The sequence below is a fragment of the Paroedura picta genome, unplaced genomic scaffold, assembly GCF_049243985.1.
Source record: "Paroedura picta isolate Pp20150507F unplaced genomic scaffold, Ppicta_v3.0 Ppicta_v3_sca21, whole genome shotgun sequence".
In the NCBI taxonomy this organism is placed as follows: domain Eukaryota; kingdom Metazoa; phylum Chordata; class Lepidosauria; order Squamata; family Gekkonidae; genus Paroedura; species Paroedura picta.
This window is the reverse complement of record NW_027518618.1, coordinates 3,187,050-3,209,497: the sequence shown is the minus strand read 5'-3', so window position 1 is coordinate 3,209,497 and position 22,448 is coordinate 3,187,050. Positions and strand designations below refer to the sequence as shown.

At 53.1% G+C, this 22,448-nt stretch overlaps 1 protein-coding gene across 1 annotated transcript; it reads right to left on the bottom strand.

Moving 5' to 3' along the window:
• Positions 1-350: 350 nt before the first annotated feature.
• Positions 351-11,001, bottom strand: LOC143828259 (transmembrane protein 229B-like). The gene is made up of 2 exons (XM_077318541.1): positions 10,927-11,001; positions 351-1,473 (listed from the first exon to the last, which is right to left on the bottom strand). Exon 2 carries the CDS (start codon positions 1,461-1,463, stop codon positions 969-971), a length of 495 nt encoding a protein of 164 aa, XP_077174656.1. The 5' UTR covers positions 1,464-1,473; positions 10,927-11,001; the 3' UTR covers positions 351-968.
• Positions 11,002-22,448: the final 11,447 nt, after the last annotated feature.

The window sequence follows — 22,448 nt, the reverse complement described above, 5'->3', positions numbered from 1 at the left end:
GGGGAGGGGAGGGGCCTCAGGGGACAGTAATGCCAGACTGCCTCCCCTCCAAAGCAATTGTCTTCTCCAGGGAACTGATTTCCGTCTTCAGATAATCTATAGTCATTTCAGGAGATCTCCAGGTCCTGCCTGGAGGCTGGCAGGGGACAACAGCCCGGGGCCCCCCTTCTAAAGGGGCCCAAAGTCACCAGTTACATTTTAGTCGATCGTTTAACAGGGGTAGTCAAACTGCGGCCCTCCAGATGTCCAGGGACTACAATTCCCATGAGCCCCTGCCAGCGTTCGCTGGCAGGGGCTCATGGGAATTGCAGTCCCTGGACATCTGGAGGGCCGCAGTTTGACTACCCCTGATTTAGTAGATCATCAGATCCCTTGCTCTTCCTTTGAAGTTGGTCTTTCTTGCTACATTTCGATGAGTTCCAAAGGGGGGAGGCTGCAGGAGGGGTCTTGCAGGCGCTCCAATTTAATTGGAGAGTCGCCCTGCATTTCGTGCGCGGGGGAATCCTGCCCTCACAACTGCCAAAGAATTAGAACGGGCCAGCCAGTCCCTCACAAAAACGGCACTGCCCCCCCCCCCCCCGAAAAAAACTGGAAGTTGGGACCTGCCACTGGCTTGCAAGAATCCATCAATGCTGCTAATCATATCCTCCATCACGTTCCTACTCGCATTTGACTCCTGCCCTGAGTCGCTCAGGCTGGCACAGACTGGGTTCTCACCTTCATAGGACTCTCAGAACAACAACCCTGCAAGGTAGGTTAGGTCGAGAGAGCACGGTTGTCTTTCTGACCCATCCGGAGAATTTGAACCCTGACTCTCCCCCGGCGGGCAAAGGACAAAATGGGAAGACGTTTCCCGCTCTGTCCTCTTGCCTCCTGGGGAGGGAGGAAATGAGAAGAAAAAGAAAGCAAAGGAAGGCAGAGCTGGCAACAGCCGTGGAGGGGCACCGGCAGGTCACTCCCCCCCCCCTTCACTCCGGTTTGGGTTCCAATTTGGAGCAGGGCCCGTCTTTGGGCCTCCAGGCCTCGTCCAGCCGGAGGCGGAGGACGTTGTAGACCACCACCCTCTCCAGCAGGAGGGAGCCGACAAACCAGAGGGGGAAATACTCCAGGGTGACGAGGCCCATGAAGTTGTACTGGAGGCTGCTGTAGTCCCAGGGGCAGGCGTTGAAGCAGCGGAGGATGTAGCCCGTGCAGAACTCCCACAGGTAGATGCAGAGCGTGTACAGGATGCCCCGCACCACGAAGTTACAGCGTCTCCGCAGGCGGAAGTAGAGCTGCTCCAGGATCATGGCGAAGGTGCCGTAGATGAAGAGGGCCCAGACGCTGGTGACCCCCATGAACCTCCAGTCCCAGTGCACCACGAAATTCACCGTGGCCGTGAACATGATCTCCGCAAGGAAGCCATGGAGGGCGTAGAGGTACCACCGGCACAACGAGTCCAAGGGCTGGAATCTGTTACCCATGGCTGGTGACCTGCGTGGAGGAAGACAGGGAAACATTCACGCGCCATGCGCCGATTCTGCACTAGGGAATACCCAAGAGGGCCGGGCGTGTCTGCCCAGGGTGCAACACCTGAGAATTTATTTTGGGGTCCCTGGAGCAAGGCTGCCTTTGAGTGGAATTAGGGCATAGGGCGGTGGGCGCAGCCTCAAAATGGCGGCCACAGGATGCAGAGCCTGCCTTCCCTGCTGCAGCCAAGGTTCCTGTGGAGTGGGGCAGCCACTGCCAGAGCAACCCTTTTTGAACTATCCAGTGTCCAGTCAGAGGGTTTGCTCAGCAAAAGCCCCAAACGGCCCTGCCATCGTTGCCATGGTGCCCATGGGCACCACATTGGAGATCCTTGCCCTGGAACCGGGGCCCATGGGAATTGTAGTCCATGGACATCTGGAGAGCCACTGGTTAGCCGTCCCTGACCTGGGGTTTGGCATCTCAGAAAGCTTCCCCAATCTTGTATTTCCTGACTTCTGCATTTCCCAGTTTAGCAACGGGGACAAGACATGCTTGGGAGGAGTCGGATGGAGCGCCATGGCAGACCGGTCCCAGCTAATAGTTATTCACTACATCCCCCCCACCCGAGTCCTGGAATTAAACCGACCCAAATAAACTAGGCTGGTTATTCTGGTTTGGCCCCTGAACCTGCTAAACAGCTCCACTGTGGTGTATGCTAACTGATTGCACACCCTTTCCCTATAGGTAGGGACGGGTAGCTTCCATTTCATTGTATCTGAAGAAGTGGGCTTATCCCTTGAGTGCATCTTTGCAGGTCCTCAAGGAGCCCCTGTTCGGCTGCTTCCGGCTCTGTCTGCAGGACGGTCCTGGCTGGCATCAACAGGGAGGGAAGGGACTTTGGGGTCTCCATTTCTTCACCCTTGAAAACATGATTTCTCTCTCTCTCACGTCCACGCTGCCTTCTAGAAGTCTGACTTTATTGGATTAAAATGAAAGGGGGGCCCAAGCGCTTACGTTTCTGGATCCTCTCCCCAAACGCTGCCCTTTCACCATCCAAACTCAAAGAACCAGTTTGTGGTTTGGAGGAACTTAAATTGACTTGCTTTCTCTCATTCCAGTTCTGTTGTTCATGGAAAGGACTCCGCTGAACCGATCCCTCAAGTTCATTTCCCAAGGAGTTCAGAGCAGTGCCTGTGATTTCCTCCCCCCATTATTGCCTTCACAACAACCCTGTGAGGTGGGCTAGACTAGATGAAAAGCTATGGGACGGTGGGATCTGAACTCAGAAGACAGTGGCTGCTCTGCCATGCTGGCTCGCCTAGTTCCTGAAAGCTCCCCAGAGGCTTGCGTTTGGCTCCATACTGGGCACAGCTAGACTACTGTCACATGATGTGTGTAGGGCTTCCCTTGAGAAGAAGCAACTGCACCCAGGCCCATAATATTAATTTATTACTTTTAAAAAATGCACCACAAAAGCAGCCAACAACAGAATACAAAAGGCAATCACAATTTGGGGGAGAAATGTTTCTAGGCTGCATTCTCTCTGCCCAGGAACTGTACGGCCGGATCCATTTCTGCTTCTATGTCCCATGGAACATGCAGGTTTTTTATTTTTATTCATTATATTTATATACTGCCCTCCCATGGCTCAGGGCAGTTTACAGAGAATGTGTGAGTCCTACGATACCAATTAATAACGGTGCATCAATTAATAACTGCATCAATTAATAACGGTGACAACAGCATTTTGATCAAGAAAGCTCTAAGCCAGCATGGCATAGTGATTAAAGAGCTGTTCTTGCAAAGCAGTTCTCTCAGAACTCTCTCAGCCCAACCTATCCCACAGTGGGGAGGAAAGGAAAGGTGTTTGTAGGTTGCTTTCGGACTCCTCTGGGTAGTGAGGGGGGGTATAAACCCCCCAGCTCTTCTTCTAAACTAGAAAGGGGCACGCCTGGAGCACATCCAGCCTGCAGAGGGTTTCCTCATCGCCAGGGGTAGTCAAACTGCGGCCCTCCAGAGGTCCATGGACTACAATTCCCAGGAGCCCCTGCCAGCGAATGCAGGGAGAGCGCTGGATGTGTCCCTCTCTCCTATCAGCCAATTGCTGGAGCCCCATTCAGGGTGCATCTGCCAACAGGGAGAAAGACGAGGGATGCCAGCCTCCAGGTGGGACCTGGAGATCTCCCAGAATTACAGCTCGTCTCCAGACAGCAGAGATCAGTAACCCTGGAGGAAAATGGTCACTCAGAGGGTGAAGTGTATGGCATTATACCCCTTTGAAGCCCCGCCCTCTGCAGGCTCCACCCCCAAAGTCTCCAGGTTTCTCCCACCCCAGGGTTGGCATCCCTAAATACCCACAACTGTTCTTCTGCAGGAGGTTTGCCGGCCTCCTTCCAGACTGGAATTTGGGGACAAGCCAACCCCATGACCGAGTTTGTGGTTTTTTCTTGTTCCTGTTTCAAACTTGCCCCAGACTCTTTCCTTCCCAGCTGTCCTGCCGGCCTGGCTTCGAGGAACGCAGGTCGGTGCAGACCACAAACTGCACACGTCCGGTAATTGGTCTGTGGCAACCAAAACTCTCAACGCTTCTGCCAACTGAGCAGTGTGATTTTACCAGCGTGAGACACTCTGGGCGCTGTTCTTTTGTGAGAGGAGGATTCAGACAACTGGAGTTTCCCAGGTAGACTGCCTTTGGACCTGGAGGTTTCATCCAGCTAGCGGAGTAATTGTTAATGAGCCATGTTTTAGGGTCTGTGGCTCAGTGGCAGGTGCAGCGTACAGAAGATTCTAGGTGCAATTCAAATAAAAGGACCAGGGAGGGAGACCCCCTGCTGCCGGTCTGAGCAGGCAACACTGGCCTTTATAGACCAAGGATTTGATTCAGTATAAGGCAGGAAGAGGGGCTGAGGCTCCGTGGCAGAGCTTCTGTTTGGGGTGCTGAAGGTCCCTGGTTCAATCCCCGGCATCTCCAGTTAAACAGGACCAGGCAGGAAGCGATGAGAAAGACCTCAGCCCGAGAACCTGGAAAGCTGCTGCCGGTCAGAGTGGACAATACTGCCCTCAACTGACCAAGTATAAGTGTTTGTGCTCCATCCTGCCCCGGAGGACTTCCATGGACACACAAAAACTACGCTGCAGAGAGGCTCAAGCTCTCCTCCGGTGCCGTGCAAAGATTCTCTGCTTTTTTGTTGCTTGCAGTGGTGAGAGAACCCTTCCGAGGCCCTCTAAAGCTGCTCTCCAGGCTGCCCCCGCCCCAAGCCAAAGCGAGGGACTTACCTGCAAGGTGCTGCCTGCCGCTCCCCCTTCGATTACGGCCTCGCCAAAGCTGGGTGATTCCCAAGCGAAGACTGAAGCTCCTGGACTCCGTTTCCAGCTGCTGTCCTTTTGGGCAGATGGCACAGCTGCTGACAGTGGGATCCTCCCACCTGTTTGGCGACTGAGTCACTTCCTCAGTTTCCCCGTGGTCAGGAGAGTGAGCATCCCTTGAGCCGCCCGGGGCGACCAGGCGTTGTGCTGAGCACGGCCCTTCCGACTCCAGGCCCTTCTCGGCCCCATCCGCTCCTGACCTCTTTGCACAAAGGGGTTCATGTTTGGAACTCGGGACAGGAGGCTCTGCTCGGAGGACGGCTGGCCCAGAAATGAGCTCCAGCTTGGAACGAGCCGAGCCCGAAATGTGGGGATCAACAGCTCAGTGCCGTGGGAGAGGCTGCCGGTCGTGCCCCGTCCCAAACGGCTGTTTGTACTTGCTCAGAAGTGATCCCTTCCTTGGCAGAACTTGGGGCTAACTGGGGCTGAAGGCTCCAGATCCCAAACCTGGCCAAACCGGATTCGTTTTTGGCTGTGCATAGCTCTTCTGTGCTCCTACTGGAGTTAATTTCGTCGCCTGGCCTTTCTTGACTGTTTCTTTTCCTCTCTGTGCAGCCAGTTCCCCTCCTGCGGCCTAGCATTCTGCCCCCGGGGCTGTCGAGTTGGCACCTTCCCTGCTCCCTCTCGGGTCTCTCTGATGCCTGTACTGGTAAACAGGGTGCCGGGTTCCAGAGAGGCATCTTTTCTTAGGGAATGGCTCATCCTCTCCCGTTAACAAGGCTCCCAGGGGCTGGGGGAAGCTATTTTAGATTTGGGGGGAGTCACAATGGGGAAACTGGGGCCCTACGTCAAGGAAACAAACAAACCAGGAGGCCTTGGGGGGGGGTGTCAAGCTGAAGGGTATGTATGGGGGGGAGGTCAGAATGTTATGCATCTGCCTGTGATACTTCAGTGTGTTTTCGTGTTCTAATTATACTTAATATTAAAAATAATCTAGAAGAGGGGTGCAAGATTAATTTAAATTTTGCAGACTCGATGATGATGTTGAAATAGGGGCAGGTCCCCCCCCTCTTGCCTCAACCTGTGTTATTTATTTACCCCAGTTACACCCTGCCTTTCTCTCCAACAGGGACCCAAAGCCGCCTGCCTCGTTTTCCTCTCTCCTTCAGAACAACCCTGTGGGGTAGGTTAGGCGGAACGTGTGCCACTGGCCCAAGGTCACCCGCATGGGGAGATTCGCACCTGGCTCTCCCAAATCATAGGGTGACACTCTCCCCAGCAAGGCTACACTTAAGAAGACGCTCCCCACTGGATTAAAAAAATGTGTGAAATGTCCATGATCTTAATCTCCCAAGTGCTGTGGAACGGGGAGGTTCTAGTTTGTGCAGAAGTGAAAATGCCACAGAGCAACTCCCTCCCCAAGGTCAGACTGGACCATATCAGTGACGTCATCTGCCAGCCAATGGAAGAGACAAAACAGCCGATCTCTTCTTTGCCTCCCCCATCCAGCCTGCAATCACAGCCATCAAAGGCCCATGCAGGGACAGGTGGAGAGCCAATGTTTCGATTTATATATTTAAATAAACATGGGTGATTGCACCGGCCTCCCTTGCAGGATGGTTGTGCACAAGGGAAATCTACACTGATTTCGAACCCTGCGTTAGGGTTCCATTTGCACCCACTCCTCTCCTTCAGAGGAAAAAAGGTCCAGAATGCCCGAGAAATGCTGTCTCCCAGGTTTCATAGGAGCATCTAATCCAAGAGCAAGAACTGAGATCGGCAGCACCTTACAGAAAAACAAGATTTCCAGGTTTCCTGCTTTGGAGAGTCAAAGCTTTCTGGGTCAGATCCCATCGAAATCACGGGGCTGACCCCTTCAGCTTTTCCTCCTCCCCTGTCCAAAATGCTGTCAGGAGAAGCAGCAGGGAGGCGGACGTCCGGGTCAAAATCGCTGCCTGTGCAGCTTGAATGCCATTAGGGTGACCCAGGAAATGATATCCGTAGTGTCCCAATTAGCAGGCCCATGTCCGCCTTGGGAAGCGGGCGCGTGTCGCAATTTCCCGCTGAGCTGGCAGCTTGGGAGACATTCCACATACTTCCTCCCCCCGCCCCCCCCTTGCCGTCTGCATAACCGGCCTCCTCTGCAGGGCTGTTTGATTATGGATGAAGGGGACAACCCTGCCGGCGAAGCAGATTGTGGAGAGGGCAGGAAGCAAAATATCCGGAGCCCTGGAGCAGCACGGAAAGTGACGGAGGGTCACGGGTTGGGATCCTGAGTGTGGTTGACTGAGCAGCCAGAATTTCAGAGCAAAAGACGGCATGATGGGGTGGCCAAGCAGTGCTCCCCCCCAGAGGTCCATGGACTACAATTCCCATGAGCCCCTGCCAGCTGGCAGGGGCTCATGGGAATTGTAGTCCATGGACCTCTGGAAGGCCACCGTTTGGCCCCCCTGGTGTAGTAGTTCGAAAGTGCTGGGAAATCCAGGTTCAATTTCCCAATTGGTTAAAAACCAAGAGAGAGAGCTCCTTGAGTGACTGACCATTAATTGCTGTCCACTTGTCCTACCTCACAGGATTGTTGTGAGGATAAAAAGGAGAGGGGGGGGATCAGGCAACAGCCCTGAGTTTCTTGGGGGTGGGCAGCCCTACCCGGACTTGGGACATGACGGCCAACACGGAGGAGTGGGAGACCGATGGCTCTGCCCCATGGAAGTTCTCCTGCTGATAACATGCAGAAGGGAGCAGGAGATACACCAGGGGCCTCCAACAACAACCCAGTGGGGAAAGGACGAAGCGCTCTCCCTCCTCCTGCTGTTTCCCGACTCGAAATGGCATCGGATCAAAACCTTTGGGGAAAGAAGGACAGCTGCTTCTTCATACCCTGCTTTCACTTCCTGAAGGAGGCTTACAAACCCCTTTCCCTTCCTCTCCCCACAACAGACACCCCGTGAAGTAGGTGCGGCTGAAGGAGCTCTAAGAGAACTGCCCTGCAAGAACAGCTCTCAAAGAATCATGACTGCTTGAAGGTCACTCAGCTGGCTGCTTGTGGAGGAGGAACAGAGAATGAAACCAACTCTCTTTACCACGACAACAAGCTGGCTCTGAAAAGGGGCCAGGACCCTCTGGGTGGCCATGACAGCACAAGAAATTGGTTTGCCTCCACAGCGCTGGTCCCACAGCGAGCCACCCCTTCGCCCCTCCAAGGAAGCAGGATTCAAGCCCAGGGCTGCAAACTGGCCGGGTATATTTCGGGAGGCGCCTGTTCAGGGGATCTGAACCTGTGGCCGCTGCACAGTTCTTGCCTCCTATTGTTCAAAACCCCTGTTTCCAAAAGTCTTCCGTTTGGGTGTCACAGGAGGTTTGTCTGCGCCAGTCCCAGGGCAGGATCCGGCCGCGTCATCCGGTTGCGGTGAACTAATCCCCTGGCCGCCGGGATCGGAGAAGACGAACCAGTTTGTATTCAAACAAGAGCTGCGGTGGTCCGGGGCTTGTTTGGGATGGAGCCTCTTCTGTTTTCGTTCCGCGCTTGAGCTTTTGTCGGGAGTGACGGGGTCGCTGGATCAGCCAGGGCTCAGGCAACCCCAGCAAGGCTCAGACCAGACAAAAGCGTTTCTGTGATTCACCCCTCGAAGGCAGCCCTGCCCAACCAGGGCGGAGAGCAGCAGAGTGCAAAAAAGGCTCATGCACTCCAGGAAGAACCTGTCTCCCCCTCACGTCTCCTCCCCCTCTCAGGGTCATCTGGAGGCAAAGCGAGGCCACGGGTTCAAATCTTATCTCAGCCCCAAACTTGCCTAGGAGAACATGGCCTACAGGGCTGAAGCATGCAGCTCCAGAAGTGGGTCTCAGACCAAGGAGAGACTGTGGCTCAGGGGCAGAGCCTCTGCTTGGCATGCGGAAGGTCCCCGGTTCAATCCCCGGCAGCATCTCCAGTTGAAAGGACCAGGCAGGAGGGGATGGGGAAGACCTCTCTCTACCTGAGACCCTGGAGAGCTGCTGCCTGTCTGAGCAGGCAATACTGTCCTTGTTGACCCAGGATTTTATTTAGGATAAACCAACTTTACCTGCGTTCATGCTGGGCTTACATGTCCATGCAGAACCCCAGACGTTGCCCTCCCTCACCCTCTGCCATGTGGCCAGAGATCTGCAGGGCCAGTACAAGTCCCCCGATCTCACTCCTCTGCATCACCGGCCCCAAGGAGTCCAGTGGGTCCGGTCCTGATTCTTGCAGAATTGACAGTATCTAGCAACATTCACTAAGAGCCTCTTGTGGCGCAGAGTGGTAAGGCAGCCGTCTGAGCTTTGCCCATGAGGCTGGGAGTTCGATCCCAGCAGCCGGCTCAAGGTTGACTCAGCCTTCCATCCTTCCGAGGTGGGTAAAATGAGTACCCAGCTTGCTTGCTGGGGGGTAAGCGGTAATGACTGGGGAAGGCACTGGCAAACCACCCCGTATTGAGTCTGCCAAGAAAACGCTAGAGGGAGTCACCCCAAGGGTCAGACATGACTCGGTGCTTGCACAGGGGATACCTTTACCTTTTACCTTTAGCAACATTCACTACGGGCTCAGGGAACTTTTTATGTGGGACACATCTTCTGGCACGCCTCGTCAAGCGGAAATGAATATGGGAATGACCTCCATAGTCCTGCCCACGAAGTGCACCAGAAGATGACGAGGGCTCAGCCAGCGGCCGTGCCCACCCCGGGGGCCTAACCAGCTGCTGTGTGCCCAGTGGGGGCTGAGACAGAAGAGGAAAGGTAAGCAGAAAGAGGAGGGGGAGGGGGAAGGGGAGGGAGAGTGACCAAGTACCCCCAGAGCAGGTATGTGTCCGAGATATCCTCTGAGAGTCAGACTATGAGTAGATTTTTTTAAAATGGAGACTCAGGTGCCGAGTGCAAACCAAATCACAACTTTGCAAGCAGAAGAACTTTCCCAACCTTTGGCGTGGGTGAGGTCTTTGGGGAACGGCTGGTTCTTCCAGTAGGACTTGCTGAGAATCTCGTCCCAGTTTGCAGAGGCTGTCTTTGGGGGCACCTGCGATGGGGCCTTTTCAGTGGTGGCACCAAGACTGTGGAACTCACTGCTTTAGGGTGTTCATCTGTCCTTCATTGGGCTTTTAGCCTGGCCTGGCTTTCTCTGCTTTTATTTTATCCAGATTTCAAACCCCGTTTATTTTCTAAAAGCTTTTTTTATATCCTGCCTTTCACCCCAATGGAGTCCCTGAAGGAACTTACATCACTCACCTCCATTTTATCCTCACAACAACCTTGTGAGGGAGGCTAGGCCGAGAGGGTGAGGCCAGCCCTGGGTCAACCAGTGAGATTCCATGGCCCCAGCCAGGATTCGAACTTGGGTCTCCCATGTCCTAATCTCTTAACCACTACACCTGGCAGCTCCAATTTGTTCTGTTCCACACTAATGTATTTGTGGCTGTTTGGTCAACTTTTTTTGTCTTAATTTCTAATGCGTCACTCCTGGCTAGATTGACGCCTGGGGTCCCCATCTGGTCCGAAATCACAGGCACCTCTGGATTCCTGACACAGTTTGAGAGGGGCTGCCACAAAATGGCTGCTGCAAGGGGTGGAGCCAGCCACAAAATGGCTGCTCCGGCTTCCCTTCAGGCTCACAGTGAAGATTCTTGCGCTGCTGCCAAAGCAAAGTTGTTTAAGAAAGCGAATCTCCAGTGGCCAATCAGAAGGCTTGCTGGGCAAACGCCCCATCTGGTCCCTAAAAAGCACTTGGTAGGGCCCACGGACACCGTGTTGGGGACCCCCGGATCTACAACCGAGCCAGCCCTGGTCCCGCCTGCTGCTCTTTTGGGTCTGGGTTGAGGCCCCAGTTCTGAAAATGGACAGCAGAAGTCTGGGCTGGGGTAAAAAACACAAATAAACGTTTGAAATCCCCCGGATCCTGCAAAGAACCCTAATTGAACTCCAGGATGTGTTGGGCGTGATGTAAACCTGTTCACCCAGCCAAGGCACTTGCTTGTCCCAGCGGCGAGGGGAAGGAAGGCTGCCGACTTTCAGAGTGAGTTGGGGGGGGGGCTGTCAGCCCAAGAAGTGGGGCATTGCCCCCTCCTGCAGTGGCCTGTGGGACCCCGGAGACAGCCGTAGCATCTGGGAAGCCCTGGAGTGGCTCCCACCTGACCCTCCCAAGGGGCTTCTTGCCGGGCTTACCTGCTGCTCCGGAGAAACCCAGCAGGACTCCGGGTGAGCGGCAGTGGAAGGAGGCGTCCAGGCCATGTCCCGAGGTGCCTGTGGCTTCCCAAAGAGCCCTCCAGCTTATGTTTGCTCCCTCCACTTGACCCCCAAGGAGGACGGATGGGACTCCTCTGGGCTGGAGCAGGCGGACCGGGAAAGGGCACGGAGCCACCTGCTGCCGCTGCTGTGTTTCTCCTAGGAGCTGTCTTCCGACCAGGATCTCTCCGGACCCCATTTCACACGGGGAAGAAACGGAGCTGCTCTCCGATTTGGCAAAGGAACGTCAGGCTCACAGAATGTCACAGAATTAAACCTAACAACAGCCCTGTACGGTAGGCCAGAGTCACTACAACACATTTTACAGATCAAGATCCAGGGAGACTTATGGTGGGGTGTGGGCCGATCCTGTGCCTGCTTGCAAAACCCCAAATGCACTTTGTCCAGTAGGACCGATCCCACCCCCCTCCCAAGAAGACAAGCCCATGACTGCAACCCTTGTGAGTTCTTGATGAGATCTGAACCGGGAACATCGCCGTTTCCCCTACACGTTTCTTGCTGCCCCCTTTCTGGTGCAGATTCACACATTCCTCCCCACACGTGACCCTTGGTGTGTGCCGCCCCTTTGCTTCCCCTGGTGACTCCCCCATGTTCAGGGACCTCTCTGGTGCCATCTTAGGAGAGGCCAGTGTGGCATTTTAAGAACTAGAGGAGTAGCCAATTACAGGACCTTTGACCCACTGTAAAATTTTGAAAAGACTTCCCCCGGATTTTGGCCATCTCTTTCCTCCTCCTTTTGCTTCCACCTTTCCCCTCTTTGCAAACTCCCCCCCACCACCACCACTGCCCTCTCCTCCACCTCCCTGTCTCTCCCCCCAAATGGGGGGGGGACTGGGAACGGTGCCATCAAACCCTATAAAGGGAATCCGCTCTGTCCTCACGTGCCTTGATTTCTTCCTGTCTGGGGGTGCCAAAAGAAGAAGCCGTTCGTTGCGTTACTGAATCTGTAGATCTCCCCCCCCTAAATAGGGTTGCCAATTCCAGGTTGGACGATTCCTGGAGATTTGGGGGTGGAGCTTGGGAAGGAACCTCAGCGGGGTATAGTGCCCCAGGCCCCACCCTCCAAAGCAGCCATTTTCTGCACAGGGATCTGGCTGGTGCAATTGGGGTGGGGGTGGGGGGCTCTGGGCACCACCTGGAGGTTGGCAAGCAGCCATTCTTGCAGTTTCCTCTTCAAGACAACTCCCTGAATGCGAGGGGTTGTAAGTGTGCATGCTCAATGCAGGCTAAGGGCAGCTGCCCTGCCGTGGCACCTGCGGAGGGTGGGGGGGGGCTTTCGTGCTCTGAAATCGCTTTGGGACGCCCTCAAGACACACCAATTTGCCGTGGATTCCGTGGACGAGAGTACCATCAGATTGCTCTGGCTCTTGATGGGGGGTTTCAAGGTAAGAGGGGCAGAGAGGGGGTTGGCCCTGGCCTGCCTCTGCGTGGCAACCGTGGCCTCCTGGCCACGGTTGCCACGCAGAGGCAAGCCAGGGCCAACCCCCTCTCTGTTCCTCTTACCTTGAAACCCCCCATCAGAGGTTGCCAAGGGATTGCTGGTCTCCCACCCAAGGCCTATCCAAGGCTGATCCTGCTTGACATGCAATTTGGCGAGATTGGACTAGCCTGCCTCCGAGTAGCAACCGTGGCCTCCCTTGGGGGTCTCCCATCCACACCCTCTGGCCTATTACAGGACATGTACACTGCCTTTTTAACCTGGTGCCCAGTCCCTGGAAGGGTTAACTCTTCCCTTGCACAGGCGTCCTCCGACCGACTCCCCCCCCCCAGCCTGTCCAGCTGTTAAATGTTTCGCAAGAAGAAGCTGTTTGCAAGGCACTCCTCCTGCAACAAGTGGGCCCAGGCCAAGGGAACAGTAAACACCCTTAATTGCTCTGCGCTTTGCTTTCAAGCACGCCTGCTTCAAAAGCCCTCGATGGCAGGAGCTGGCAGCTCTGGTGGGCAAACTCCACGGCTGATGTCTCTCCCTTGCCCAAACCCTGCCCAGGGACTCTCCAATCTAGCCAGGAATTGGAATAGTTCAGGCCCCTCTCCAGAATGACCTCCCACACTCTCAGGGGCAGCCCTAACTGTGAACCTCCCTTATATTGAATCAGACTATTGGCCCACCAAGGTCAGTGTTGCAGGTTGTTCTCAAGAGTCTCGCGGAAAGCGCTACAATGAAGCGATTTTTGCAAGAGTGTTGCAGGAGTGTTGCAGATTGTGTCCAACGCCGTGAATAACGAAGAATAAATAACGTTACACAATGGTAACACTTCAGCAACATTAACGCGGTGCGGAATGGACCTCAGTCCTGAACCTCACAGAGGTATACTGCCTCTAGCTAGGAAGGTTCCATTAAACCCTCCAGGCTAACAAGAGACGTCTTTTCTTTTGCAGATGCTTCCAATTCCCCCGTAAGGACATTGTGGCAGAGAATCCCCTGAGTTGCTATGTATTAAGTCAACTTTCATTCTTCTCAGGTGACTTCCTCCCTGGAGCGGCGACATTTTGCTCTTTTCGCTGGCGGAAAATAGTGAGGACTTGAAATCACTCCTGGTGGAGGGTAAAGCAGGAAGCTCCAAAGTGGGATTACGACTGGACATCCAGAAGACGAAAGGAGTGGCACATCTCTTGCAGTCTGGCGATGAAGAACCTGAAATGGCTCGAGGTTTTCCGTTCCTTGGCTCCATCGCCGCCCACGAGGGTGAGGGAAGCCAAGGGCTGAGACTGGCAGGGAGGGCTGCCTGGAAGGAGCCAGGAAGAATTCCTGATGTGCCATTGGAGAGCGGGGTCCAGTCCATTCATACCATGACTGTGCCTGGGTGGGAAAGCCGGACAATCAAGAAAGTGGGGCCCTTTGAAATGTGGGGTTGCAGGAGAGTTTTACAGATGCCACAAGCGGGTTCTGGTCTGAAATCTCCCCAAAAGCGAAAATGGGTAAACGGAGGCTATCGTAGTGGCTATTGTCAGTTTTCCAGCCCGTGTGACCAAGGTGGCCTGGAACCTTTAGTCCCTGAAATTTCAACAGTAATTATGGCTGGCATCTTCAGAGGTAGAACATGGCAAGATGGGAATCTCTCCATGACAGAAAGTGGAGTGTGTGAACAGTTGCTGGACATTTTAGTGTGTGTTTGAAATGCATCACATTCCACTGGAACCAGGAAGCACTTCTGTGTCTAGGTGGAGTTCATTAGCAAGTCCATCGCAAAGTGTGTTTTTTTCCTTATCTGGGTGGAGTTCATTAGCAAATCCACCAGGAAGTGTTTTCCCTGTGGCTGGGTTGAGTTCATTAGAAAATCCATTAAGAAGTATTTTCTTATTTATGGGTGTGGTTCATTAGCAAGTCTATTAGGAAGTGCTTTCCTGTGTCTGGGTGGAGTTCATTAGAAAATTCATTAGTTAAGGCCTCGCCTGGCTTATCTAATGAACCACTACAGGTGTTTTTAAAGTTCCATTTTTTTATTCTGGTAATTTTTAGGACTGGTAGCCAGGAAAGCACCCCCCCCCCTGCAAAGTAAATAAAAAGCCTTGCAAACTGTTCAGATCCTTTACACTTTGGCATTAAGAGATGACCATCTTGCCATGTCTTAACTCTGAAGATGCCAGCCACAGTTCCTGGCAAAACATCACAGACTAAAACTACCAGACCACAGCCACGCAGCCCAAAAAACCCACAGCAGCCCGATGACTAACCCTAACCCTAACCCTAACCCTAACCCTAACCCTAACCCTAACCCTAACCCTAACCCTAACCCTAACCCTAACCCTAACCCTAACCCTAACCCTAACCGCAGCCATGTGTTGAGGTTATCCGACTTGGTGACATCATAACGAGCCACAATATACTGGGCAAGACGGGAGAGCTGGGGGCAGTGGGGGGCCATAGGAAAAGAAGAAGACCCAACATGAGATGGGAGAATTCATCCAAGGAAGCCCCAGCTCCCCGTTTGCCAGACCTGACCAAGGCTGTGCGCTTGTGAGAAACTTCAATTTCTAAATAAGAATGAAATTTTCTTTATTTAAGACAAATGAAAGCATCTACAACGAAGGCATAGTCAGGACTGAGGTACAAAGCATGGAACAAGCAATTTGGGGTTTGCTTCCCCCTCCCTTGGAAATTCAAATCAGGCACATTTCAAAGGAGTCAAAATGTCAAGATAACCACTTGGCCATTGGAACAACAGGTCTGGGAACTATGGATACTAACACAAGGGAGGGGAGGGATGTGGAGAGAGGCTAGAGCAGGGGTAGTCAAACTGTGGCCCTCCAGATGTCCGTGGACTACAATTCCCAGGAGACCCCTGCCAGCATTCGCTGGCAGGGGGCTCCTGGGAATTGTAGTCCACGGACATCTGGAGGGCCGCAGTTTGACTACCCCTGGGCTAGAGAGTCATAAAACATAGGGTCCCAGAGTTACCATCGGTGGATCCCCTAAAATTAGTTCAGGACCCTCGTTCCTAACGAAAGAGCTCCTGACTGCAGCAGGACAGGGGAGGGGAGATGGGGAGTTAACTCCAATGAAGAGCCACCTTTTACTGTACTGGGGGTTTTATGAGTTGGGTTGTTTTTTTCTTTTATTGTAAACCACAGAGGGTCTCTGAGAGCAGCAGTATATTAGTCCATAAACAAACAAACAAATCATTAGTGGAAGGAAACGACCTTGCGGTGTCAAACCACAGCATCTGTGTTACATCAGGGCAAGACGGGTCAAAGTAACACCTTAACAGGCAACAGAATCAAATCATTGAAACCGAATCAAGTCATGGCAGAAAACCTGAGGATTCTTGACAGCACTAAAAGACACTCCAGAGGTTGTTCATTCACGGGGGTCGCCATAAGTTGGAAGTTACTTGATGGGCACTTCACAAACACGTCGCCTCCCCCTCCCTCCTCCTGGCCCAACCTCTTCTGTAACACCTCCCACACACATACACACAAACTTATTCTGTAAAATCAGATTCCAGTAGCAGCTTTAAGACCCACAAAGATTTATTCAGGGCGTGAGCTTTCGAGTGCAAGCACTCTTCGTCAGACTATATCTTTGCTCTGTCACTCTTGCTTGCACTCGAAAGCTCACGCCTTGATTAAATCTTTGTTGGTCTTAAAGGTGCTACTGGACTCTGATTTTATTGTGCTCCTTCAGACCAACACGGCGACCCATTTGAATCTAAACTTATTCTGCGTTCTTGCAGAAGTGTGCCATTCCCGCAGTGACCTCTAGAGGGCAGCACACGCCTTTGGATCGGAATTTTTACCGACGCCTTTTGCCGGGTCGGGAGATAAAAGTCCCTATCGCAGATTTCCAATTCATTCCAGCAGCCCCACCCCGCCCACTAAGCAGACTTCAAAAGAGAGCTTGTTAAAATGGTCTTTCTGCAAAGGGCAAGCCGAAGCCGCAGGAGCTGGATGTGGGGGGCGGTTGAGCCCCCCACCCCACCCCGTGGCAGGACTCCATAGGTGCCCTCGGCCTAAAAACAACATCAGCGTGGTATAAAGCTATAAGTCTAGCCTCTAAAGCAGCCATTTCCTCTAGGGCAGGGGTGGGCAACTGTGGCCCTCCAGAGGTTCATGGACTACAATTCCCATGAGCCCCGTAGGGGCTCATGGGAATTGTAGTCCATGGACCTCTGGAGGGCCACAGTTGCCCACCTCTGCTCTAGGGAAACCTCTCACCTGGAGGTGTGTTCTGATGGAGAGAGAGCCCCAGACCTATAGGAAGCCAACCTACAGGGAGGGAGAGGGAGCCTTGGTTCCCCCCCACCCTGGGGAATGAGCCCAGAGCCAACAAGACCCCCCCCCCTCCCCAGTGGTTCAGCAGAAAGCTTTCTGCCAGCCAGCCTGGCTCTGGGTGCAATGTGTTGGCAGGGCTTAAATATGCAACAGAGCCCAGCACCAGCAGCTTAAAAGCATGTGAAGAGACATGAGTTTTGCGAGTCTGAGAGGAGAGAGGCAGTCCCAACTGGCTGACGTTCTCACGAGGGAAACAGGTGAGGCGTGTGCTGGAAGGAGCAGGACGTTCCCCGGTTCAGCTGAGAAGGGCCGCAGGAGGAGACTTTTTGAACATGCCAGGAAGTTTCTGATCTAAATATGCAAACCACACGTCTCGTGTGATGCTGCCTGCAGGATATTCTTATGCTGATGAATCGTGCACGCTACAGATCTTGCATGTCCCCAGACTGAGCAGTCAACATTTCGCCACGGACAACAGGAAGCCTCATGCAAAGCAGTCCCGTCTCTGTCCGTGCCTCCCAGCCGTTATCAGCAGCTCCAAAGGAACCTCCCGGCCAAGGGTAGCATCCGCACACATGTGACAACACAAAGGTGTCATTTGGGCACCAGGTTGGGGGGGGGACAGCCCAGATGATCCTTGAAAAGCAACAAACTTTCTGTTGTTCTGTGCCTGCTTTGAGGAGAGGTGTGCAGCAAAAGAGAGCCTCCATGTGCAGAGGCAGTATACCTCTGGCTGCCAGATGCTGGAGAGAAACAACAGGAGGAAAGTTGCCTTCTATGGAACCATCAGGGCCAGACTGGCAGCTGTTCTCCAGGGTCCTTTTACCTGCAGAGGCCGGGGACTGAACTTGGGGCCTTCTGCGTGCCAAGCAGAGGCTCTCCCACTGAGGCTCTCCCACCTCTCCACAGCTCTCCAGGGTCTCACGCTGAGGTTTTCCACTTTAGCTACTGCCTGGCCTTTTAAACGCGAGATGCCTCCAGGGATCCAACCCGGGACCTTCAGCATGCAAAGCTGAGGCTGCACCACTGAGCCCCAGCCCTTCTAGAATCATCGGGCTGGGCTGAACAAACCTTTGGTCTGACCCAGCAGGGCTCACCGCCCTTCTCCTGACATGGCTGGCAGACTAGATGACCTCTGGAGGCATCTCCTCCCACCCCCAGGCCAACTGGATAGCCGAAGCTGCGTCTCTGTGACCCCGTGCCCTCTCCGGAGAACCATTCCCATGTGTCTGGGCTGTCCCCCTTCTCCCCGGTGTCTGTGTCTCTGAGCCAAGGCCAGGACGAAAATAATGCCGTTATTTATGTTTCTGCTCCGAATTTCTCAGCTTGTAAACGGAGGGTGGGTGGTTTTTTTTTTTCCATACCAAAATTGGAAATGCCAGACGGGCCTCGTGTGGGTCATCCTCTCTGTCCATCTCCCGGTTTCTCAGGCCTGCCGCGCTGACCGAATTCCAGCCAAGTCACTGGAACAAACAGGTAGCACGCCACAAAAACCGTTTTGCTCTTTCCGGCACTGAAACGGCAGCTACCCAGGCCGGAAAAGCTGCCCCCCAGATCCTAAATTCTTGTTCTTTGGTGGAAGAGGCTTCCTCAGGAGATAGTGAGCTGCCTTCTTTGTAGGTTTTAAAGCAGAGGCTAGGTGACTGCCTAACAGCGATTCTGTGAATTTAGGCTAGGGTTGCCAGCTCTGGGATGAGAAATCTCCAGGGGAACTCACCTCTTTAGTCTGCAATAAAGCCAGTTTGGTGTAGTGGTTAGGAGTGCGGACTTCTAATCTGGCATGCCGGGTTCGATTCTGTACTCCCCCACATGCAGCCAGCTGGGTGACCTTGGGCTCGCCACGGCACTGATAAAACTGCTCTGACCAAGCAGGAATATCAGGGCTCTCTCAGCCTCACCCACCCCACAGGGCGTCTGTTGTGGGGAGAGGAAAGGGAAGGCAACTGTAAGCCACTTTGGGACTCCTTCGGGTAGAGAAAAGCGGCATATAAGAACCAACTCTTCTTCTTCTTCAATTCCAGGGGATCCCCAGGTCCCACCTGGGAACTGGCACCCCTAATTTAGGCAGATTTTCAGCCTGGAGGCAGAGGTAACCAAGGGAGGGAAGAAGGGTGGGAGAATTGCTGAGGGTTGGATTAGATGACCCTTGAGGTCCCTTTCCAGCTCTCTGTTTCTGTTTTTGTTAATATGGTGAAAATAAACCCCCATATTCAGCTTGGTTCTCTAGGGCTCTTCCAGGGTGTTCTTGGCCAATGGCTGTTTAACACCCTCTAGATCAGGGGTAGTCAGCCTGTGATCCTCCAGATGTCCATGGACTACAATTCCCATGAGCCCCTGCCAGCAAACGCTGGCAGCAAACACTGGCAGGGGCTCATGGGAATTGTAGTCCATGGACATCTGGAGGACCACAGGTTGACTACCCCTGCTCTAGATTGCCGATCCCAGAGGTCAGTTCCGGCTTGCTTTTGCTCCGCCAATACAAATTCTGCATCTGTACCCCAAAGACAGGCAAGCATATACTTCTGGAACTCCCTGCCACAAGACGAGAAACACAAGCATTTCATGGAGCAGATAGCCATCTTGGCCTCAGCCCAGCATTTGAATGGAACCTCCATGGCTGGAGGCTGTGTACCTCGGAATACCAGCTGTTGGAGCAGCAGCAACAGGGGGAGCTGGCCCGTGTGCCCTGCCTGGAGGGCTCCTGGGGGCAGAAAATGGGGCAGAACTCTCTGGACTTCTGGTCTGATCTGACAGCGGTCGACCTCCCTTCTCAGAAGACGGCTGTAACCCCACACCAGAATTTGCAGGATGATGTCAACTCCCTCCCCTCGCCCGCGGGGTGCATGTTGACTCTGTTTTGTGTTTAGACTGAAGACCTGGACCGTTTCATTCCAGACTCCCTTGATGGTCTCGGGGACGTTTGGTGAGGATCTGCTCCCACGGTTCTTGTTGCGTGGGGGGTGGGGGTGGGTTTTTCCGGAGGATGTCGGAAGAATGCGAAGGACAGGAAAAAAGAAAGACAGAAAAGGGATCCCTTGTCTGGAGGGGAGGGACGGGGTGGGTGGCTGGGAGGAATAGCCCAGTTCTCCTTCTTTCACAGGTGCTTGGGTGGCCAGACTTGGGCAGGAAAATACCTGTAAATTGGGGGGGGGGAACGTCCTGGAGAAAGGGGGATTTGAGAAGAGGAGGGATGTCAATTGGGCTATAATGCCAAACAGTCCCCTTTTCAAAGCAGACATATCTTCTTGGGGAGCGGATCTCTGTCAGTTTGAAAAGTAGGAGATCTCCAGGCAGGGATGCCAGCTACCAGGTGGGACCTGGGGGATCCCTTGGTTTTGCAGCTCCTCTCCAGGCGGCAGAGATCAGTTCCCCTGGAGGAAAGGGCTGCTTTGGAGGGGGGACTCCATACCTTTATCCTATATTGAGGTCTCTCCTGTCCCAAACTCTGCCCACTCCCAGCTCCACCCCCAAAGTCTCCAGGGATTTCTCAACCCGGAGCTGGCTGCCCTATCTCCAGGCTCCACCTGGAGGCTGGCAACCCACAGGTCTTCCAGTTCCAAAGGCACAACTACAAATGCAGGTGCACCAAAGACTGTGGCTCGTATTTGGACGGTGTCATGTTGGGCAGTGCTCCCATGTCCCCCGATGTTCCCCGGCTTCCGAATCCCCCTCGCGCAGAGCTCTGTGTGTGTTAAGTGCCGACAGGTTGTGTCCAGTCCAGAACACCCTCCTGTGAGCAGCCTTGCCCCCAGGTATTACGCGCAGAGGGTCCATCCATTCCCTGTGGGGGAAGAAAATAACAGAGGAAAAACTATAAAGAAAAGACCACTGATTTTAACTACAACTAATATGTGTACAACTAAAATTATGGCTAAGGCTCACTGACTTAGGACACATCATGCGATCAAACTCGCTGGAGAAATCATTCATGCTCGGCATGGTCAGTGGCAAAAGGAATCTTGGTCGCCAAAGCATCCGCTGGCCCGACACGATCAAAGCCGACACAGGGATGACCATGAACCAACCAAAAGAAGCAGTCAGAGACAGGGGCGCATGGCAAAGACTTTCCTATAGAATCGCTGAGGGTCGGACATGACTGAACGGATGACATCATCATCATCATCATCATCATCATCCCACATAAAAGGGAGCTTGTGATCAAGGATGGCTCACTAGTTAATGGGCATGCCCTGCGGTCCAAGGGATACGCCCAGCAACCACTGATGAAACCAGACTGCCTTTTTCCAGTTGGTGGAGTATCTCCCAGTCAGGCCCTTGCTCAGGATTCTGCACCTGCCTTCCCTTCAGGCCAGCTGAGATGGAAGACTCCAGACAGGGGTAGTCAAACTGCGGCCCTCCAGATGTCCATGGACTACAATTCCCATGAGCCCCTGCCAGCGAACGCTGGCATGGACATCTGGAGGGCCGCAGTTTGACTACCCGTGCTAGTAGCTACTGAGTGAAGCAAAGAGCACATCTCTCTCTGTGTCTCTCTGTGTCACGCCAAGGGGCACCCAGAGCGATGAAGGCATGTCCGTGGGCCACTTAAAACCCTGCTGTGGCTGGCCTTGCAGCTCGAAAGGAAACACAGTCAAGCCACGTGTCTCTTCCCCTCCCTCCGTGTTAGAAATAACTCTGTGGGTGATGCCTTGAGTTTGAGAGGAACTCTCTTTACCATGGTGAGTGAGGTAGATAGATAGAAACACTGACCGCTCACCTTTCTTGTCTCCTGACCTGTCCCGAGAGGGTTAAGTTCTTGTTTCCTCCTTCTCTCTCTCTCTTCTCCTCCATCCTTCAAGACGGCAACTAGAGCAGGAAACTTCTGTTTACCTTTTCATGTATAGTATTAATTCTACTAATAAATAGTTTGCATATTAGTTAAGTAGAATCTTGGAGAATGTGTTTTCCTTTGTTGTTTTCTGACTGCATGCTCTCTGGATCTTCTTCATCTTCTTTCAGGACCTTAAGACTTTACCACAAAGTCTACTAATCAGTATTCTTCAGGTTATGGGCCCATCCCATATAATATTCTTAAATAGATTTATGATTTTTGCAGAAAGTGTGCATGTTTACTGCAGCTGAGGTTTTTGGCACATGGTGATCTCTTCGCAGCCCTGTGGCCAGAGGCATGCTTGGCAGAAGTCTCTAGACAGAGAAATCAATGAACTCTCTTTGTTTTTAAAGAGCACGCTATTGTTGTTCAGCCATGAGTGAAATTGGGAAGTTAGACCTGATTCATTTGAGGGAGGATAAGTTTTGTGACTGGCTCGGCCATCTACAAGCGGAAGATTTGTGTGAGACGGCAGAGCAACCTGCACTCACAGCTCCAGGTGAAAATGCAACACAGCAGGAAAAGGAAAACTACACGCAATGGATGAGGCAGAACAAAAAAGCAGCAGTGATCATCTCCCTTGTGGGTACAACAGACTGCCCCGACCTGCGAGAACAAAACTCTGCCCACGAGATGCTGGAGTCAGTTCTTGTTACAAAAGGGATGGATTTACTCCTCCAGACTTATTAAGAAACTGCCCCCTGTGAAATGCCGGGAAGGGGAACCATTTGACCAGCTTGTATGGGGAATAAAAGGAATTACCCAGGAGTTAGATAGTCCGGGTGCATCTCAGCCATCTTTCAATCAAATTGCTATATAATTCTTAAGCGTGGCATAGGATTACCATCCTGTCGTAAATCAGATAGAGATGAAGGCTCAAGTTACTTTTGACAAAAAT